We start from the raw sequence: 19,700 nt of genomic DNA on the forward strand, positions 1-19,700 counted from the left end.
ATACACCTGCGAACTGGACCTCGATGTTCGCGCGTACGCGTTTGCAAAGCGCGAGAAAAAGTTCCGCTTCGAAATTCCGCTCGGTCGGAAACTCTACGCGCGCGATTCAGAACGAAACGACGATCACCGACGAGACTCTCCGCTCTCGACGAATGTATTTATTTCGATCGACGAGAGGAAATATCGCTCGCGTCTAAAGCGTTACGATCGCGGACATCGAGGCGTATGCAACAAGCAGGCGCGTTTTTTCCGTCACCTTATCGGTCGCGAATAAAGCGAGCAGCGTCGCGACGCAAGCGTCGAAATCGCGGTAACGCGCGCGCGACACCGTTCCTCTGTCCTCCATGCCGGACCAAAGCGACGCCATCACTCCTTGCGCGCGATTCCGTTCACCTGACCGTGCGGCTGGTGCAGTTGTTGCACGCCGCCGGTTCGCAAACGGTGCACGTGTGCAGGCGAGGAGTGCAGGCGAAGTGCAGCGGGCTACGGATTGGCCCGCCCCTACCCCCGTTTCGCCCAATCACGCGGGGCGAGTCTCCACTCGCGCAGAGTCAGTCGGCGTGCATGCGAATCTCGGCGACTTTGCACGTCGTCGGGATACGCGTGTACGTACGCGTGTGCACTCGACGTACGTCGATGCACGCCGTTACACGTACGAGCGCGCACACGTAGACCGGACCGTGGACGGATCGGTGTGCGCGATTTCCCCCGACGAATGCAACATTCTTACGGATTCGTCGCGCGAAACCGCAGTTCGCGGCGAGCCGCGGTGCAACGAGCTCGGTGCATCCGCATCGGCCGGTTCGATTCGCGAGTCGCCACCGTGGCACGCGACGCGTCAGTTCGTCGATCGTCGATCGATCGCGCGCAACTGGAACGCGTTTCGTCGGATCCGTTCCCAACGAAAGTGGTGGCTCGTATCTGCGTGCCACGGACCGAGATTAAAGCAACGGGAATACACCGGCGATCGCGTCGATTTTATATTTATCGCGGCTTCCGGTACGAAAATAACACGTGCATGTGCATCGTTGTCAGTGACGAATCGAGCGTATCGCTTCGGTGTAAATTCGAGTAACGATTTTTTTCCCTTCGAGAGGAAATTTTTCATTTCGTTCGATGGATACGGGCTTGTTTTTTAATTCACGTGTCGATGATGCACCGGTTGTTCGGATCCGGTGATTGGCGGACAATCCGCGAACGATCGAACCAAGGAGCGGTAACAGGTTCGAAGGAATGAAAGCTACTGTGTCCAAATCGACCGATTTGTGTGCATTCGTTGTACGTCGTTTTTGGTGGCAATGATATTACGTACGGTGGAAATGTTTCATACGTGGCATGATTCCCAGTGTCGTGCATCGTCGTATATGGAACGATACTCGAATCTTACGATTCTAAAAGGTAAATAGATGTTTCCCTTAACACGATTCGCGGTGCATCGTCGTATACAGATCGATACTCGACTTTTACGATTCTAAAAGATAAACAGATTCTTTCGTTAACACGATTCGCGATCGTTTCGCGTTCGTTTCAACCATCGAGCACGATAACGTCATCTCCAATGTTCTTTACTGGAAAGCCTTTCGGTCTTTGCATTCGTGGCGTTAAAATTTACTTACCGTGTGCAACGGCTGCGACGAATCCCACGACGAGTACAGGCTGTCGGGACCGCGCGATTACGACGTCAATAAAATTCGGTACGATTTATCAGCGATGATAACGGGGCACTATACACCAACACGTGGGGCTAGATATATGTTCCTTTATCGGGCGCGCCGAGTAAACAAGAATGTGCAATTCTCGCGGCACACGATTTTCGGGACTTCTGTACTCGCGGTTCGTTCGACGCGAAAACGTCGATCGAATGTTGCAGATCGACGTTTTTCGTTGCATCGTTGTTCCATTTTGTCGTCGAAAGCACGAATCGTGTAGATTCGGGCCCGATTCAGGGATCGTTAACGGTGTTCCGTTAAGTGCAGCACGTTTAACAAGGGAAATTGCGAACGGTCGAGTCGATCGACGAATCGCTATCCTCGACGATGACTATGGTACGTTTGGTCGCTTAATTGGTCGGTTGGCTCATCGCGGCGGTCTTACTTCCCATAACGGTCTTACGGGTTATGTAGATCGATCGTCCAGATACGTCTGTTCGGTCGACATTTAACGTCTGGGGAACCAATATTCGTGACTGACAAGTTTAGCGAAACAAGTCAAGGTTCATAATATTAGGGTAATCGACGAGTAACGTTGACTTTTCAATTTTCTTTCGCGATCTTGCTCGATCGTTCGCTCTCCGCAATCTCGCGTAAAATCGATTGCATTGTTTAAAGTTCAAGAGCAACGTATCGACGAAAAACGTTTACAAAATTAACCGGGATGCGAAAATCGCGGAAGCCATAGTACGGAGAAGTGTGGAAAATTGAAAGGTGATTTGAAAATTTCAAAAGCGATTTTAACTTCTCGGATGAAAATCAAAGTGGAAAGTCTATTGAATCGAGCGCGGGAGAATTTAAGCCAGCAATTGAATTAGACCCAAAGCGAACCATGCTGCGAATTAATTACGGAGCACGAAACAACACGAATATATTATAACGAGATTTCGTTGTTAATAGCATCGGTAATTGGGCGCAAGGTGTTTTATAAAATGTGAATATGATTTGGAGGGTTCTGCGGTAGGTTCTGTCGTAATTTAAAAATAGCTACCGCAATCTTGCACGGGATACGAAACGTCGGTTGTAAATCACCGGTTAGAATCAGTTACTCGATCGATCGGCTACCACGGTTCGAAATTGAGAATTATAGAAGTGCTAACGATGGCCGTAACTTGTATTGTTGATTATTCGGATAGCACTAATCATCGATTTCGGACACCCATAGTATCAGATTCGATATTAGATAAGTACCGGCGGCGATACAAGTGTGAAATCGAATCGGGATGGCGAGTCAACGTCTCGGCTCAAATAAACGTCCTCGGAAATAATTTATCGCTAATTACTACAATGAAAATATTCGAGGCCGATAGATTATGGATGTACGAAAAATAACTATACGTTACCCGTGGCTACCGTTAATTAACGCGATATCGTAATGGTTAATAGATGATCGTTTCCTATTCGCGCTTAATCCTCTTACGGTTATGGCCAAGTCTTTTCCAATTCGAGCTGGTGAAGTTCGGACTTAGCTGCTCGACACATGAGTCAGCGTTTAAGTCGGAGCGATTTAGAGACGAGCGTGCCACGGATCGACGCATTTTACAACAGTATTCCGTGTGGCGCGGGAAAGGAAGGCCGTATCCGTTTTTATCTAAAACGTGTCACATTTCCGCGGCGTTATTTTATTAGGTTGTTCGGGAAGTAATTTCGTTTTACAAAACGGAGAATATATCATTCGATGAAACGTTTATACGCTTTAAAAAAAATCGTGATTCATTTTCACCGAAAAAGAAAACGAAATCACTTTCCGAACAACTTAATACCATTCACACCGGAGAAGTCGATGTACGAGCGTTGCGTCTTTAGGAATCCAGTGGAACATGAAAATAAATAAAACGATAAAATTCATCGATGTATCGATCCTTCGCAGTCCAAGTACCAGTTACACCGGCACTAGACTCTACAGACGAATTGTTCTTGCTATGATGTTCGATGATTCTAATAAATCGATCTTTCTCGTTCTATTAATAAATCGGATAGTGTCTTTGCATCCAGAAATACGTTCTTAACAAATTTCTAACAACTATCGAACACCCTCGTAAATCTTCCATAGAGTATAGATACACAAATATCGCAGTATTTTGTAATTTCCCCGAAGACGAGTACCGAAGAAACACGAAGGAAAATTCGTTGCTCGAGAACGCGTTGTAGATCCTCGTACGGGTCAGAAGTGACCCCACGCCGGCACCAATGTCCGTCCAAGGTGCGAAATAGGCGCGTATCGAGTATTTCGAGTCTCGTTTCGTCGCGTCTCGAGATGTTGTTTAGGTAAATATTAAACGGCGCGTGGACGAGTTTTCTGTGCGATACTCGTCGCATGCAACTGGTCCGCGGCCTTCATCTCGTGATGATTGAACATCTAAAGTCCACCACGCGATTCGCGATAACCCCTCGGTGGCCCACGAGGAGAGGACACTTCCGAAACGAGGAACGATACGGTTCGCGTTTCTACGATGTGATACGAATTTTTGTACGCGCGTGCAACGGGTCCCTCTCGGCCCTCCCATCGGTGGAGGGGCCCCCCTCGCGTCCCCCCCCCCCCCTCTCCCGTGATGCGACGCGAACTCTAGCCCCGTTTTCTCGTCCGGGGGACCCCGAGATCCTCCTTCTAACGCTTTCTCCGTGCTCGGTTCTTCCACGCGCGTGTCCTGATTTCACGAAAACCGCGGCGAACCGCGACGTCGCGACGCTGGAACGCGAGACGTTCCTTAGGGCGAAGGGAAAGGAAAAAAGTTTTCTCCTCCGGTGTCACGAAAGTAGCCACCGAAGGCCGAGTAGTTTGCTCGCTGGATGGCGAAAGTCGACGAAAAGCCGTTCCGATGGGAGAAACGGGAAGAGTAATTCGATGCTTTGTCGCCTGGTGAGTGGTCTTTCTTTTGAAAACAAAAAAAAAAAGAAAAGAAAAAAAGAAGCCAGAGAGGGTGAGAACCTAAAAGGGAGGTCGTTGGGTGGGAAGGGTTCAAGGACGACGGTGTGTGCCCGTTGGTAAGGAAAGGGACTCTCGGTTAACGCGCGGTCGGAAAGAGAAGAATCGCGGTTGAGCAACGTGTGCTCAAGCTTTCGTTCGCACAGTGTGTCGGCCCCCGCGCCTGCGCGACGACCGTACACACCACGGATATATGTAATCGTTCGAAAGCCCAAAGGAAGCCGAAAGTAGGCCCGGGTTACAGTTAGATCTAACAGTCTACGTCGCGCGGTCTTCTTCGGTCTCTATAGGCGATGCACACTGCTCGATGAGCTCCGACACGTGGTACACGCACTGGAACGCTGAACGCGGCTAAACGTGTGCGTGCGTGCGTGCGTGCGTGCGTGCGTGCGTGCGTGCGTGCGTGCGTGGGACCACGCGGGTCCTCCGAACTTGCGCGCAACTCGTCGAGGAATTCTACACGGAAAGCGTTGGTAATCTCGTATCGGGGGCTCGGTAACAGCTGGGCCTTGTCTCTGTAACACCTACGGCGTCTATCCCTTACTGTATTTCACCGATTAGAACCATTGTCGTTTCTCTCTTCCAGCTGCACGCTTTCCTACACGATTTTCCTACGGCGCGACGAACGAGTCGTTAATTAATTCGAATATTCGACGTTGGTAACAATTTTTACGTCGTGCGGTCCGAATCGTACGCTTTCGGCGCGGATCTACGTTCTCGGTTCGTAAATAGGGTTAAGTCGTAAAACTGTGATCGCCGAGCCTCGCTCTTTCATCGTCGATTAATCAGTGTCCAGATTGGTTTTCCTTTCTCTTTTTCTTTTCCTGTTACGTTTTCGGAAACTAATTAAATACTTTCGCGATTAATGTTCACGGTAGCGCTGAGCCTCGTAAACGAAGAATTGGTATACTTGTACGAGATGTATCTCGAACTGAAAGTCATCGGTGTATAAGATTCGAGTATTCTGTGAAGTAGGATGTGTATATTCCGTTAGTTTCTTATATTTTTTGTAAATGAGGAACAATTACAAGAGCGTTGCAAAATGTACAAATGTAATAAGATCAATTCCAGCCGGAGGAGAGTAGAAAATAGTAAAGGAATTTCTCTGGAATATTAATTTTATATTTTTCCCCAATTGTCGTTTAAATTTCCCGAGTAAGCGTACGCGAACAATTTGCATCGCCAGAATCTTTTCAAAGATTCCTTCGAAAGTTCGCGTTACGAAAATTTTGCATTTTACGTTCCATCGTTTCAATCGTTAACCATAAAATACACGTACGTTTCTTCGATACGACCGATGCACGAACGCGAGAACGTTTATCCGTTTACGATGCGAGCTGCGAAGCACGAATTAGTCGTTTGCATCGATAATTGTTCAATCGGGGGTTGCGTAACGCGAGAAAGAGAGAAAAATTTTCGACGTAAGAATCGTCGTCGAGCACGAAGTAGGAACGAATACATGTGGCACGCGATACGAGAAGTATCGGTGCCAAGATCGAAGTAAAGACCGATTTCGTACGAATCGTAAGTTACGAGTGTTATCATCGGCGCGCGAGGATGTGCGCGCCGGCGCGCACGCGCGTATGCGTGTATAACGTAACGCGAGATTAAGCGGAGTGTGCAAGCGACACGTGGAACGTTAGACCAGAAACATTCGTATACCGTTCGCTGGTATTCGAGCGGAACTATCCCGGACGCTGTCCTTAGATGCGGACACCGGTTTCGTATGCGGTCGACACGATGGGAATTTATTTCACCAGTGCGACCTAAATAGTTGCATTCGCGCGCGCGAAACAATCACTCGGCGCAACGATCGTTCGATGTCACGGAACGCGAACCAGGACGTACAATATCGACGATCGTTTTCAATAATTCGATCGAAACTTAGCAATTTCGACGATCATTTTCAATAATTCGATCGAAACTTAGCAATTTCGACGATCGTTTTCAATAAACTTGCAACTTAGTCGCGTTTAGGTTTCCAAGCCAGTGGATCCTCGGAGCAACTCTTCGAAGGAGTAACCTCGCGATTGAATTTCCAATCGTAATTGAAATTAAACTCGGTGTAAACGGTTCTCGAACGACACTTACGATCGGAAAGATAAACAAGATTTCTTGTCTACGCATAATTACACGCGTTCTCGATAACCTAACCGCAGATTAGAGTTAGAAATTCGTGCAGTACGCGCATTTCTACAACCGTAACCGAGAAAACACTATTTCCATTCGTCTACCTGTTGCCGGGCGATTCGAGATCGTATTCACGCGTGTATCGCGCTCGTGTCGCGTTGCTGGTCGTTAATTCACGACGTATAATAACAATAATAAAGCGATACGTGGACGCGATCGTTATCGTACGGATCGATCGTTCTTATTGGGCCAACCGTGTCCGATGCAACGCGTTAACGTACGGACGGACACGGTTTCGAGAGGTCTCGGTATCTGGGTGAACTAAAAGGGTCGATCGTAAGCAGGAAATTAAGTAGGTCGTGTCGTTGGTTCACCGTTGTGTGTTGCAACCGTAACGCACCCAGCGCGGAAATACGCACGAACGCGTTGGCCGTGATGCGTGTTGCATATGCACGCGTCACGAAAACACTTTAAACGCGCACGCCCGCGCGCGCGTCGTCATCGTCTTATCAATGGCTTATTAATTATCGTAGAGTTTCGAAGACCCTCGAGACCGTACGATCGTAATCATTTTTCACGGCGCGACGTCGGTTTGGTCGTCGAAGGTAAGCGTAATCGTCGAACGGGCGAAAACATCGATGTTCGTAGGTAGCCTATTTCGGGCATCGGTGTAAAAATAGCGTGCACGAGTTTTTTGGTAATTCGCGCACGGACACGAACGCGTTCACCAGGGAAACGGTGTTCGCTGTTCCTTGGTTGGTTCTCGTTCATTGATCGCGAACGTAAACGACACGCGCTCTCGGTGTTCAACCGCGTACATAAATAAAATATAATGCGCGTTATCTGACGATAAGGCCACTCGAGCGCAGATACACTTCCGTTATTCGAATTTTCGTACGGCGATTCGAAAATATAGAGAATACATCGCGGAAGGTTGCGCTCGTGTCTATTTTCGTTCCCGTACATAAAGGAGTCTGTGTCCAACGGGGGTTCCGCGTTCTGGAAACGAGTTTGTCCAGGAAAACGATCGACAATCGCGTAAACATTTCGCCGGGAACACTTTCGTGCAGGTAACTGATCCTTGTAAATTTCCACGAAAACTCGCGTCTTTCGCAGTAGCGAGGATTTGATTTACGCGAATGCGTTTCTTCGTAGGAATATCCAATTACGCGAATAAGTTTCTTCGTATGAGTATTATATTTTCGTTTCTGCTGATCGAGGTGTTGGAATTCTTTTTTCTGTGTTTTTTTTTTCTTTTTTTTTTTATGCAGAACGATCAACGCGAGAAGAGCGAGAGTCTTAAATAAGTATCTTTCTTTGTTCTCGTCTTCGAATCAGTTCGCACAACGAACGTCCAAAATTTCCAGGCTTGGTACTCGGACCGTGGCAAAAAGTCGTAACAAACATGAGTATGCAAATCTGTGTTTTCTGAGATACAACCACTTTGAGTTATCGCGGTCCGTTATTTGGCAATTTTGAAGTAGGCATAAAAACTATTAGAAGGAACGCCATGAAACCGTATCAACGAGTTCGTTTGACCCTCTCTCGGTACAGACTCTTCAGAAATTATAAAAACGCATTGACGTAATAACAGTTTCGATACGTGCATGTTGATCGGACATTCTATTGGGTCGTTCGGAAAGTTATTTCGTTCTCCAAAATGGAGAATACATAATTCGATAAAATGTTTGTACACTCTAAGAAAATCGTGTTTCATTTTCACCCAAAAAAAAAAACGAAATCACTTTCCGAACAATCCAATAAAAATTGTATTCTCGACTAGGAGACGTTGAATACGATTGAAACGATGATTCGAGGTATACTGCGAATAGTTTCTTCTATTAGAATTTTTTCAAACTTAACGAAAATAAACTCTATAGTTGTGTTTCGTTGTATTGGGTCGGAAAGACATTTCGTTTTTCGAATATATTTCAAAACGAATATATAACAAAAAACGAGATCACTTCCTGAACAACCCAATAAAAATTGTTTTCTCGACTAAGAGACGTTGAACACGATTGAAACGATGATTCGAAGTATACTGCGAATAGTTTCTTTCGTTAGAATTTTTTCAAACTTAACGAAAATAAACCCTATAGCTGTGTTTCGTTGTATTGGGTCGGAAAGTCGTTTCGTTTTTCGTTAATAAATACGAACATATTCGTTCGTACTTGACTTTTTCTGGAATGAAACTCGAACGAAAACGTGAACAGGATGTTCGTCGAGTGTTCGATACGCGTAACGAGTACTTTCTAGTATCGGACGATCGACGTAAATAATGGCGTATCGAGTTGATAGGATAGGTCCGATGAAGACGTATAGTATCGAATCAAAATAGTACACGGTATTGAACGTCTTTGCGCCACTGTAAACACTCGTGAGGTTCGAGCTGAATTACGGACAAGTGTTCTGCTCGTGTCACGGTAATAGATTCAGACCCGAGAAATCGAATAGATTGTAAAATTGTAAAATTCTTTCGTGCAAAGAAAGAGTAAAATTCGATCGGATCGTGTCGCACGTACAATAATTATTTGTACCTTTTGTCGAACGTTCCATTAAATTCGAAGGTGAACTCGATGGACACGAACGCTCGATCGACACCATTTTGGTCCGAGTGTAAAAAAATCGCTACGATTTTGAACGATAAACGAACGAAACGCTGTTCAAGACCGGAGAATCGAAGGAGTCGAGCACAAAGGCAATTTTACAGGCTCGATGCGCGACCGATACAAGGGGGATAACCGAGAAATGGGGAGTGAACGTACTTGACTCGTAAACTCGTGAACTCAGTCAAGCAAAGTACACTCCTTAGAGTCAAGGTTAGTTCTGATGCAACAGGATGCCGGCCATTGACACTGTATCGTGTTTCTCTCTCCGATTCGTATTCGAGGAACGCGGCCGGGTAATTCACGAAACTTCGCAAACAAATGGCTTTTACCCGTTCTCTCGAATTATCATTCCGGAATTTCTACCGCGATGTACGGAATAAAAGTGTCGCGAGATTTCTCGAGTTACTTCTCTGTTCTGTTTTGATTCAAAAACGTAACGATGTTCCATCGATGTCGCATCGTAACTAACACGATATCGATCTGGACGATATCTCCGTGAAATGGCTTTCGAAATATTCTATCGAAATTCTCGGTGAGTGCAACAACACTGAAAGTAATATTTAAACGTCGAAACGTTAAAGCAGCGGTGTCTATTATGCTTTCGACGAAACAATACGTATCGTTGCGTACAGTTATGTAAGACCGTATCCGTATCGATGGGATCTCCGCTTCAGAAACGGATTCGATGTTTCGTCCTCGTCTTACTTTACAGCGTTGACGAGCTATCGTTGTCTCTATACTCGGTCAATTTGTATCCCCTTATCTTTGTATCCAATGCTCGAAATGCTTCCTTTGTTTCGATGTAAGTTCACCAGTGTCCGATAATTAAAATTTTTTTCACACCGAAACAAAGCGTGTGTATTCTAGTTTATTGTCACACGGATCTGATCGCGTTCAATTATTGATTCGGGGCTTGTCATCGGATCGATCATTGAACGAGACGATAACACGGTGAAAGATTGTATCCATTATGCACGGAAAAAAAAAAGAAGAAGAAAAAAAATCGTTTCTCGACGGTTCAACGAATACGGACTCGTTATCGCAACGTTTTGTCGTTGGTTCATCCCGTGCGTGTAACAACGATCAATTGTATCGCGTATTTATAGGCGAAACTCCGAAATATCGGACTCCGTTTCGAAATTAGTCGTTAATCTGTTGTATCTACGTGTGACGCGAAGATTTTTCATGTCCGTTACGAGTAGCGATGAGCACAAGCCACAATGAATCACACCGTATATGTAACCTAACTTTCGACTCGTTTCGAGTATTATTCGAATTCGGAAATCTCGACGAGTTCTCGAAATTGTTTCAAATTTTCCACGATCTTGGAGGAACTGTCGTTCGCGATACAATTTCCATACATCTATTTGTAACAAATGTAATTTTTCAAAACCTTAAAGCTTCTTTAAGAAGACACTCGAAGCTTCACGATTCCTTTCGAACGATGTTCGAAGTGATTCCAATTTCCACAACGTATCATCAATTGAATCATTTATCAAAATCATAGATTTTTATCTTTTTCGCGGAGAAAATAGAATTTTACACGAAAGGTATAACAATTTCTCGTAATTATCTATACGTAGAATATTTGGGTCGTTCGGAAAGTAATTTCGTTTTTTTTTTTTGGTGAAAATGAAACACGATTTTTGTAGAATGTATAAACATTTTACTGAATTGTATATTCTCCATTTTGGAAAACGAAATCTTTCTCGAAAAAGAGATATCTTTTGGGATAATTAATAAATATACAAGATGGAGTAGCAGGGTGTTGCAAAGACGAGTCGCGAAATTTATTCGCGTTTAGAAAAGAGAGCGAGTGCATCGTAATTTGGAGCAGTCGTTGAAACGGATCATTGGCGATATTTGAAAGTCATTGATACGGCCATGAATAGTCATCGAAGTGTTCGAAAATGTTCAAGCCGGGGATTCGAAGCGTAGTCGGTTGCCAAAGTCCTTCTTTGCCAGCTGCCATTTCTGTTAGAAACGTGACGTCCATAACCAGAAACGTTTAGCCGGCTTCGCGGGCACATTATGCGTATTTGGAAGTTTGGAATTCGTGGAATATTATGGAGCCACGGGCGGCATAAAAGTACCGTAACTTTACAATTACTCGTCACGCAAACAGTATTTTTAGAGATGCTGGCGTGTATACGTTAGAAGATGTTTAACCGGAACAACGTGAAATCATTTTCGGATGACCCCGATGCGATACGAGTAACGCGTATTTTGCTCGATTCGTTCGCCGAGAGGAAGCCTCTATCGGGCGAAATTAATATTATAATTTCGTAGAGCGGTGTTGGTGTGAAAAATTTCGTTTCGTTTACACGAAAGTGGACCGTACACATGTACGTTTCCAAATAAGTTATTGCGTTTCGTTCTTCTAATCGTCGACATTACGACCGTTCAATTATCAGTGGAATCGCAGTCGATCGAGCATCGAGGTTGGAAAACATTGCGTCGAGCGTGTGGAACTATAATTTCAAGGACCGGGTATTCGTTAGTATTACAAGGCAAACGCAGAGTTGCGAAACACCACGGTGTTGATAGCACTGCTGCTGTTATCAGATTACTAAAGTATTACATACCATGTGGCGTTCGAGGTAGATCGATAACATTATGCGTCGCCCGTTTCGGAAAGGAGCGTGTCGTTCTTCAAATAATACAATATACGTATACACATATATACATATATATATATATAAATATACACACATATGTATATATATATATAACAAAACACGGTGAAATTCACGCGATACGATACACGGGTGAAATTTCTCGGAATGCAGGTGCCCCCTTGCCGAAAATTCTCTCGAATCGAGAGTTAATCATCGTGACGGGCAAAGTGGGTCAATGACACAATTACACAACGCTTCGGCTTACCCACTCGTGCCTGCATTTACGGGCTTTTGTTGGAACAGACGCAACGCGTACAAATATAACTCCGAAGCGGCGATATCTCTCTCGATGTCGCGAGACACGTTCGAACTTTTCGTTAAATATGTTTCTTTCTTTTTTTTCCCCGCACGGAACGACGTCTTTGTAAAAAAAAGCGTTGCCGCGCGCGTTTCGGTTACGTTCGATTGACCATCGGCTCGCGGGGAATCGCGGATCAATTTTTGTAAATAATTCTATCGAAATTCTTGAAACACGTCGCGTCACGTTATTCGGGAAATTTGATTATTATTATTATCGTAACCTCGTCGGTGGACGAATTGGACGAATTTGTACATAGCAGAAAAGTAATTACATAATTGAGCGCAGGCAAGACACGGTCGAAGGTTGCTTTCGAATCCGATCTCAAAAATGACCTCGCGTCCGTGGGGAAACATTTTTTCTTCTCTCTTTTTTTCCTTTTTTCTTTTCAGGGGTACCGTCCCTCGGACACCGTGCGACCGTCGAGGTTAAAAAAGGTCGTGCGCCTTTCGTAAGATTAAATTAAACCGAACGTACAGCGTGGCCGTGTGGTTACAAACCGAAGAATACCAGTTGCAAATATTTGATTCTCATCTAGCACCGGCGATACACCGAACCCGGAGATTCGTTCGAGCTTGTTTCGAGATACGAAAAATAAACGGCGGTGTTAGGTTTCAAAGTAAACGGGCACACTTGGTCGCCAATTTGCGAACAGATCTCAAAAAATCTGTACATCGAGTTCAGTGTCCACTCGAATGCTCCTAGTCCTCTACTCGCTTTCCGATCGGGATCGGAATGTTCCGTATAGAAACGAATCTGGTGAAATGTTTACGTAGGAAAATTGGAGTACGATGTCTTCGTAGTCTGGAAATAAATTGTCCGGTGACCGAAACCAGTGTGTCCGGAGATCCTCGTTCCACGAATCAATAACATTACTGTCGCCCGGAATCGTCTCGGTTCTAATCGTCGTCGAGGTTCCAACGTCCGTAGAGCGATTAATGCAGTCACGGATTGTCCACGGACAGAGTGTTCGTTGTTCATCGAAGGCGAGTAGGTATATTCGTTCGTTCGGTCTATTCCGCGAAGCGTCCACGTGCAGCCACGTGCGGTTGTGCACGGTGATATCCACGTGGTCGCGCATGCCGATTTCTCGGGCCGCGCGATGAAGTTTCAAAGCTCACGGCCACCCCCTCTCCCACGGTGGTCTCCCCACGTGTTGATTTTCGCGCGTTCGATTCTTCGTTCTTTCTCGCCTCCTCGTTCGTTCGTTCGTTCGTTCGTTCGTTCGTTCATTCGTTCGTTGGTACGCTCGGCTCGGAATCGTCGTCGTAATACGTCGGTTGGAACATGTGCGAGCGGAGCGACCTTGGTGCTGCGCGGCCATTGGCCGGAACCAAAGGAAGCCGAGCGTGCCGATTGGCCCGCTCGGATTCTAGCCGAGCTCCGGGGCTCGTGCATGCGTTCATCACGCACCCGTTTAACGTGGAATCTGGCGGCAAAATTTAGGCATAGAGGGGAACTAGCTCGCGCGCTCTGCATCGCCGACCTTGTGCGGGCATTGACCGTCGTTTTCGCCCCGTTGACTGCCTTTGTCGCTACACGGCCCGTCTTTCGATCGAATCGGGCCCCCTTATCTCTTTCGCGAGGCCACGAACCGCGTGTCAACGATGTATGTATCTATCTAGCGCGGATAAAGGAACGACGGAGATCTTCGGACCTGCACGCGATGCAGGGGGATGGAGCTTCGTATCGGGGACGAAAAAGGTTTCTTCGTTGTTACGCACAGATACCGTGGCGCCATCGATAAAACATGGACCGACCAGGGTACACCAGATATAATTTTTTTTCTTTCTATTTACTCACGGAAAGTATCCCCCGATACGGAGTACAAGAGAGGTTGAAGAACGGGAGAAGAACACAAATATTGCAGAGTACGAGTATCGCGTAGATTGTAGACCGATTTTACGCAAAAAGAATTCTATTCGCGTATACAAACCGATCGCTATACGTTCCTGGAGCGTGACGATCGCTCGGTGCACGAGACGAAATTTTCCGTACGCGATTACGCGATCCAAGTTCCGATCGTTGATGTTTCGAACGAGGGCATATCGTCGCACACCCGTGAAAGAACTGATAAATTTTCGTTTTATATAGAGCGCAGGACCATTCTTGCAAATTTATCGCTCGGAAATAGTTGATTTTATATTTAGTACGGCGATGCTCGCGATTCTAATTCCACGGGCGAGAATAAAATTCTAGAACGGTGTTCGAGTTATTTATTTGCACGAATAACAGGAAGCCTCGAGGGAACTCTATACACTTCGTCGGTTGAACGATCGTCGCGCGCTAAAGTTAGTCCGTATTTACTATGGACGGGACCACTCGTTAAAAAAAAAAATTTAATTTTTCGGAGCGGAGCGCTCCGATTGGCAAAAACTTGTTTACGGCCGACCGGTGTCGGACCTTCTAATAATAATAATGATAACTGGGCGCACGTTCGGGGAATCTTTTCCTCGTATTTATCGCGGAAGAATCGAATGGTTCGCGAGACACGTTTCGGCGGGAAACGAACCCGGAGATGCGATCGAGATCGTTTCCGTCGAAAACGGTACGGGGAAAATTAATTTATGCCACTTCCGGGTCCGCGGACACAGCGTTAGACGTGCGCGGAGTAATAGAATCATCGTCCGCGATGGAGTAGGAAACGATGACCATCGTAGGTAAACCGAAAAACCCTAGCCCATAAAACTCTATACCAGCTGGCCTTGGTGTATGAATAGATCGCCCGCAAAGAGTGCATTGTCCCGTTGCGTAACTGCGCGCGTGTTATTTGCAAGTTTCCTCCGACAAGAAGGCTCTAGGTATCGTAAATTAATTTCTCGTTCCGAGGTTAATGGCTTCCATTAAGAGATACCGTCCACCGATTGTTCGACGACGCTCGTCTGATCACGATGACGCCTCGACTCGATGGATTTTCCGTGCGTGAAAAAAAAAAAGAAAAAATAAAATAAAATAAAAGGAACATTTCTTCGTTCTCGAACGATATTTTCCCGCGTGAATTTTCGCCAATTCGATCGTTTCTTTATTCTTTTTTTCTTCCTTTTTTTTCACAGTCGCGTGCACTAATCCCCCGGTCGTAAAATGTGCAAACATTGCGTCGCGTAAGCAAATTTGTCGCAATAACCGAAAGTTCCACGGCGGTTGAAGTTTCGATCCGTGGTGTTTCGAAAGCCAACTTCTTGTTTTGTTTTACCCTAGCTATCAATACGATATAATGTATTCGATTATTTATTATCGTACGATTCAAACGGGCTATTAATACGAGCGATTAGAAACTTTGTAGAAATGGTTGCGCGATAATGTTGCTCCGACGATAGCGGTAAAACAGCAGTATATAAACAATGAGAAATATCCGCGCATTATCTGTTTACTGGTTCATTCAGCTAAAATCTTACTCGCAACCGTCCAATGACTGGATGACGGTACGACCGTACACAACAAACACGCTCGCGAGATCTTTTCGGTTACATAATCGTTCTCGCAATACTTTTTGCAACGCGTGTCCACGTTACATCGCGACTCGACGGAGAAATATGCGGTGCACGTCAAGATTCGAGTAAAATTTTCGTCAGGGACGTTGCGTTTCATTAATCGATACCGGCTGGTATTTTATAACGGTTAACAACCGATCGAACATCGTTTCGAACGAAGGTGAATCATCTCGGTGAATCAATCCTTGAACCGGCAACGGTAATTCGAAGAATCGATTGTAATAAAATCTAAGCTATAATTCGAGATCATTTTACGAAGGTAAATTAAAATATTTTCTTTCAAAATACGACGATAATTTATCGGTACGCAGCTCGAAGCAATCGGTGTACAATGTCTTCTCGAAGAGCCAGAACGAATGGATCACACGTACAATTGGTAATTTTCAAGCAATTATCAATGGTAATTCGAAGAATCGATTGTAATAAAATCTAAGCTATAATTCTAGATCATTTTATAAAGGTAAATTAAAATATTTCCTTTCCAAATACGACGATAATTTATCGGTACACAGCTCGAAGCAATCTGTGTACAATGTCTTCTCGAAAAGCTACAACGAATAGATCACACGTGCGATTGGTAATTTTTAAAACAGGTTCGGTTGAAAATCGGGAAAAAATTTTCAAATACATTTACTCGAACTACTTTCATAATCACCGACCCGTTCGAATGGAAGGTGTACATCAAATACTTGATATAGTAATATTTTCGTCGAGTGTCTAGCTTACGTAACGTACTGGTACATTCAAAATATTGGATGCTCATTCAGCGAGAAAGTTACACTTAATCAGACGATCGTCCAATTATTTGAATCGGTAAAATTTGCGCGTTCGTGTCGACGATCGTGAAGAAAAATCTGCATTTTCTTCGAAGGATATTTAACATAATAGAAATAAATTTTATTTAAATACAAAAGACTATTCTCGAGTCTTTTGTCTCGAGATTCGTCGATCGAACTCGCACGAAATATTTCACTTTTTCTTTTTTTTATTAATTTCGTTATTTCTCTCGAAGCTACGAGAGTAATTGTACCACACTGTGGTACACAGAAACTCTTAGGATTTTTTTCGAGAAGCAATCATTGAGACACGTTCTCGTATTATTCTCGCTGCGCCGAGGCACACAAAGGACGCGAGAATGCCACGCGCGTTTTCCGGGTCCTGGTTCGCGAGTCGTTGGCATAAGCGATGGCATAAGCCAGGAACACGGTACGCAAAACGCCCACACACGCACACGCGACTGGGTCGTTGGCCCCTGCACACATCCAGGATGTATATTTGGCTCGGATACCTGTAACGATACGCACGATGCTATATTTGGCAAGTTGCAAATACTCGAATCCTTGTGTTTCCGCATAAATCGTTACGATTCGACCACCCTCCACTTTCCACAGACGATTTTCACCGCGAGTGTTTTTATAACTATTATCTCGACCAATCGCTCTTTCTCGTCCCGTTACCAGGAAATACAAATTTTCGAAGACGCGGTCATGAATATTTAACATTGTTCCCGGACGAAAACGAACACGATCGGATCGAAATCATCGAAACGTACTTTCGATATACTAAATGTAGATACGGAGCTGTTGCGTCGAAGGTGATCCCGTGTTCGATCGAGCGATCGTTTTCCCGAATTTTATTTCGATCGAGCGAAACGAAAACGAAACCATTTGTTTATGTACACGTGGAGTTTGGAAGGTTGCGCCGGGAAGTGTTCCGAGTTTGCTTTTTTCTACGCATCTTCCGAATACCAAGGAACCTTGAAGAACCCGATACGCTTTAGTTAGGCGAGCCATTCCGAAAGGCAGGTGGTTTCGGCCACCTGGCCGGGCGCTGCTTGCACGTCTTCTTCTTCTTCTTCTTCTCTCTTTTTTTTCTTTTTTTTTTTGGTGTTGCTTGATTTCCTTATTCGGAAGATATCGTGTTATTGCGTCTCCTCGCATCTTCCTCAATTCGTGCATAGTCGAGCAGTGACAAGGTTCTCGTGGAGTTTGTCAGGTGTCTCGATCGAAAGCGGTAATACGATAGACTACGTAATAAATAATACCTTGTCCCTTCGGCTTGTTACGTCGCGTCTCTTTAATTATTTATACACGCGTGTCCACGTTAACATCGCTGGACGCGAACCGTCGAAAAATGTATCGACCACGTTGGAATATCGCGAAGGGAAAAGAATTCGATCACGCGTTCTTGCGTATATTTTATTTTTCGCAATTCGAGTGAAAAAATTCGCATTTTCACTGTCCGTAGTACCGAATTATACCGCTCGAAACTATTACGGTATCGTATCTATACCGGTGACTTCAACGCTCAGTAAGGCATCCAACTCCTAACTGTAGAAGTTAGGAGATTCGCGAGATATATCGCTATATTAAATACACGTTTCTTGCGTTTTTGTTATTCGATTTAACGTTTAAAATTCTCTCGAAACGCGATTCTCTGATCGTCTCAACCTTCTTATTCAAAAATTATTCAAAAGTTAGAACAAATTTCAACGTTTTTAGAACATTTTAAGCGTTCTTTTATCAGTTTTATCGTAAATATGTATATGATAATTTGTATTTTAAAGTTTTTACACACCTTTTCCTCACCTGTGGTTCGCGAATCCTCCTAAAATATTTCAAGGATGTTATGTTGTTATACTTCAAAGTTTTGCGAGCTTTTAATGTATTTACGACGACTCTTATCACCGAACTGTAACGACACTCAAACGACCGATGGTAATAAACTCTGTTTTGTCGAAATGATTTTTAATGTATGTCAACACTATTTATAAAAATCGAACTATATTATTATAGTGGTAGTAAAAGGGTTGAGCGGTGTAATATTGAAGAAAATATACTACATCCGATGTGCACGTATTCATCAAGTATTTATCGAGTTCTATTCAAATTGAACGATTGAACAAACGCATCGATGTACAACGACGAATCCACCGAGGTTGAAATAGTGAATTTGCCTGAACGTTTAATAAATGAATATTTACATTTTTTCTTTCGTCTCCCATTGATCGCGATTGTTCTAGTTCGAATCTACGATCGGGGGAACAAGACGGCAAAAATATTTTCCTCACGGATTTGTTTTACAAGCTATACGGTGCCATATACGTTAGACGCGCACCATATCGTATTACACGCACGTTACACTTGCGTACGTGAATTGTAAATTACGGAAGATCGTGTCCGAAGATGACCTAGATATCCAACGGGCTGCAAGAAAGGGCATCGACGTCAAGCTGGCATGCTTGGGTTCTTTATGCTCTCTCGGAAAGGGAAATAGAGAACGAGTGGAAAAAAAGGGTTCGACGGTCACCACTTCCTTTGCACGCCAAAATTCCCGCGGTCCTCCGGGACGATGAAAGCCGTGAGAAAAAAAAGGACAGAACGGGGAGTATCTCGTGGAAAACGTCACGGTCCAACCCTATCAACATTAATCGGTTTTTGTACGCGTGGAATTGCGTTGTCTAGCCTCGTTGTACACGAACATAACGTGGAATATTCAACTCTCAATTCCTACCAAACGGATTGTTCATTCGTTCAGTCGCACACATCTTACGTTGTTTTTGTACAAACGAGACCAAACCGTGATTTAGAAATTAACCCTCCATCGTCGTACTGTAACAAAAATTCCTGTAAAGTTCCCTATGGGAATTTTAAAGGATTTCCGCGTGGTATTTTGTTACAGGAACGTCTACTAGTTCTGCAGATTGTAAAAAATAGAATTCATGCAACGGACGGTTTAATATGGACGGTAAATTTGTACAGTGTGCTCTGAAAAAATCAGTCAGTTACTTCACATGTTTGCGATAAGACGCAATACTAAACGTGTAACTGGTAGTTCAGGGTCAAACGTAATGGCATTC

The 19,700-nt window shown here is 44.6% G+C and overlaps 1 protein-coding gene across 3 annotated transcripts in view; it reads left to right on the forward strand.

The window, feature by feature from the left end:
* Positions 1–19,700, forward strand: part of Chinmo (Chronologically inappropriate morphogenesis) — an 80,643-nt gene that overhangs the window by 24,057 nt on the left and 36,886 nt on the right. Inside the window, exon 1 of one of the 3 annotated variants that reach the window (XM_076325266.1) lies at positions 832–1,398. The exons of the other annotated variants lie outside the window; for them this stretch is intronic. Within the exon in view, the coding sequence (XP_076181381.1) occupies positions 1,299–1,398 (100 nt within the window). The 5' untranslated portion in view covers positions 832–1,298. Of the gene's footprint in view, positions 1–831; positions 1,399–19,700 lie in introns of those variants that run through there. 3 annotated transcript variants of the gene reach the window in all.

This window comes from Ptiloglossa arizonensis, chromosome 13 (genome assembly GCF_051014685.1).
Source record: "Ptiloglossa arizonensis isolate GNS036 chromosome 13, iyPtiAriz1_principal, whole genome shotgun sequence".
In the NCBI taxonomy this organism is placed as follows: domain Eukaryota; kingdom Metazoa; phylum Arthropoda; class Insecta; order Hymenoptera; family Colletidae; genus Ptiloglossa; species Ptiloglossa arizonensis.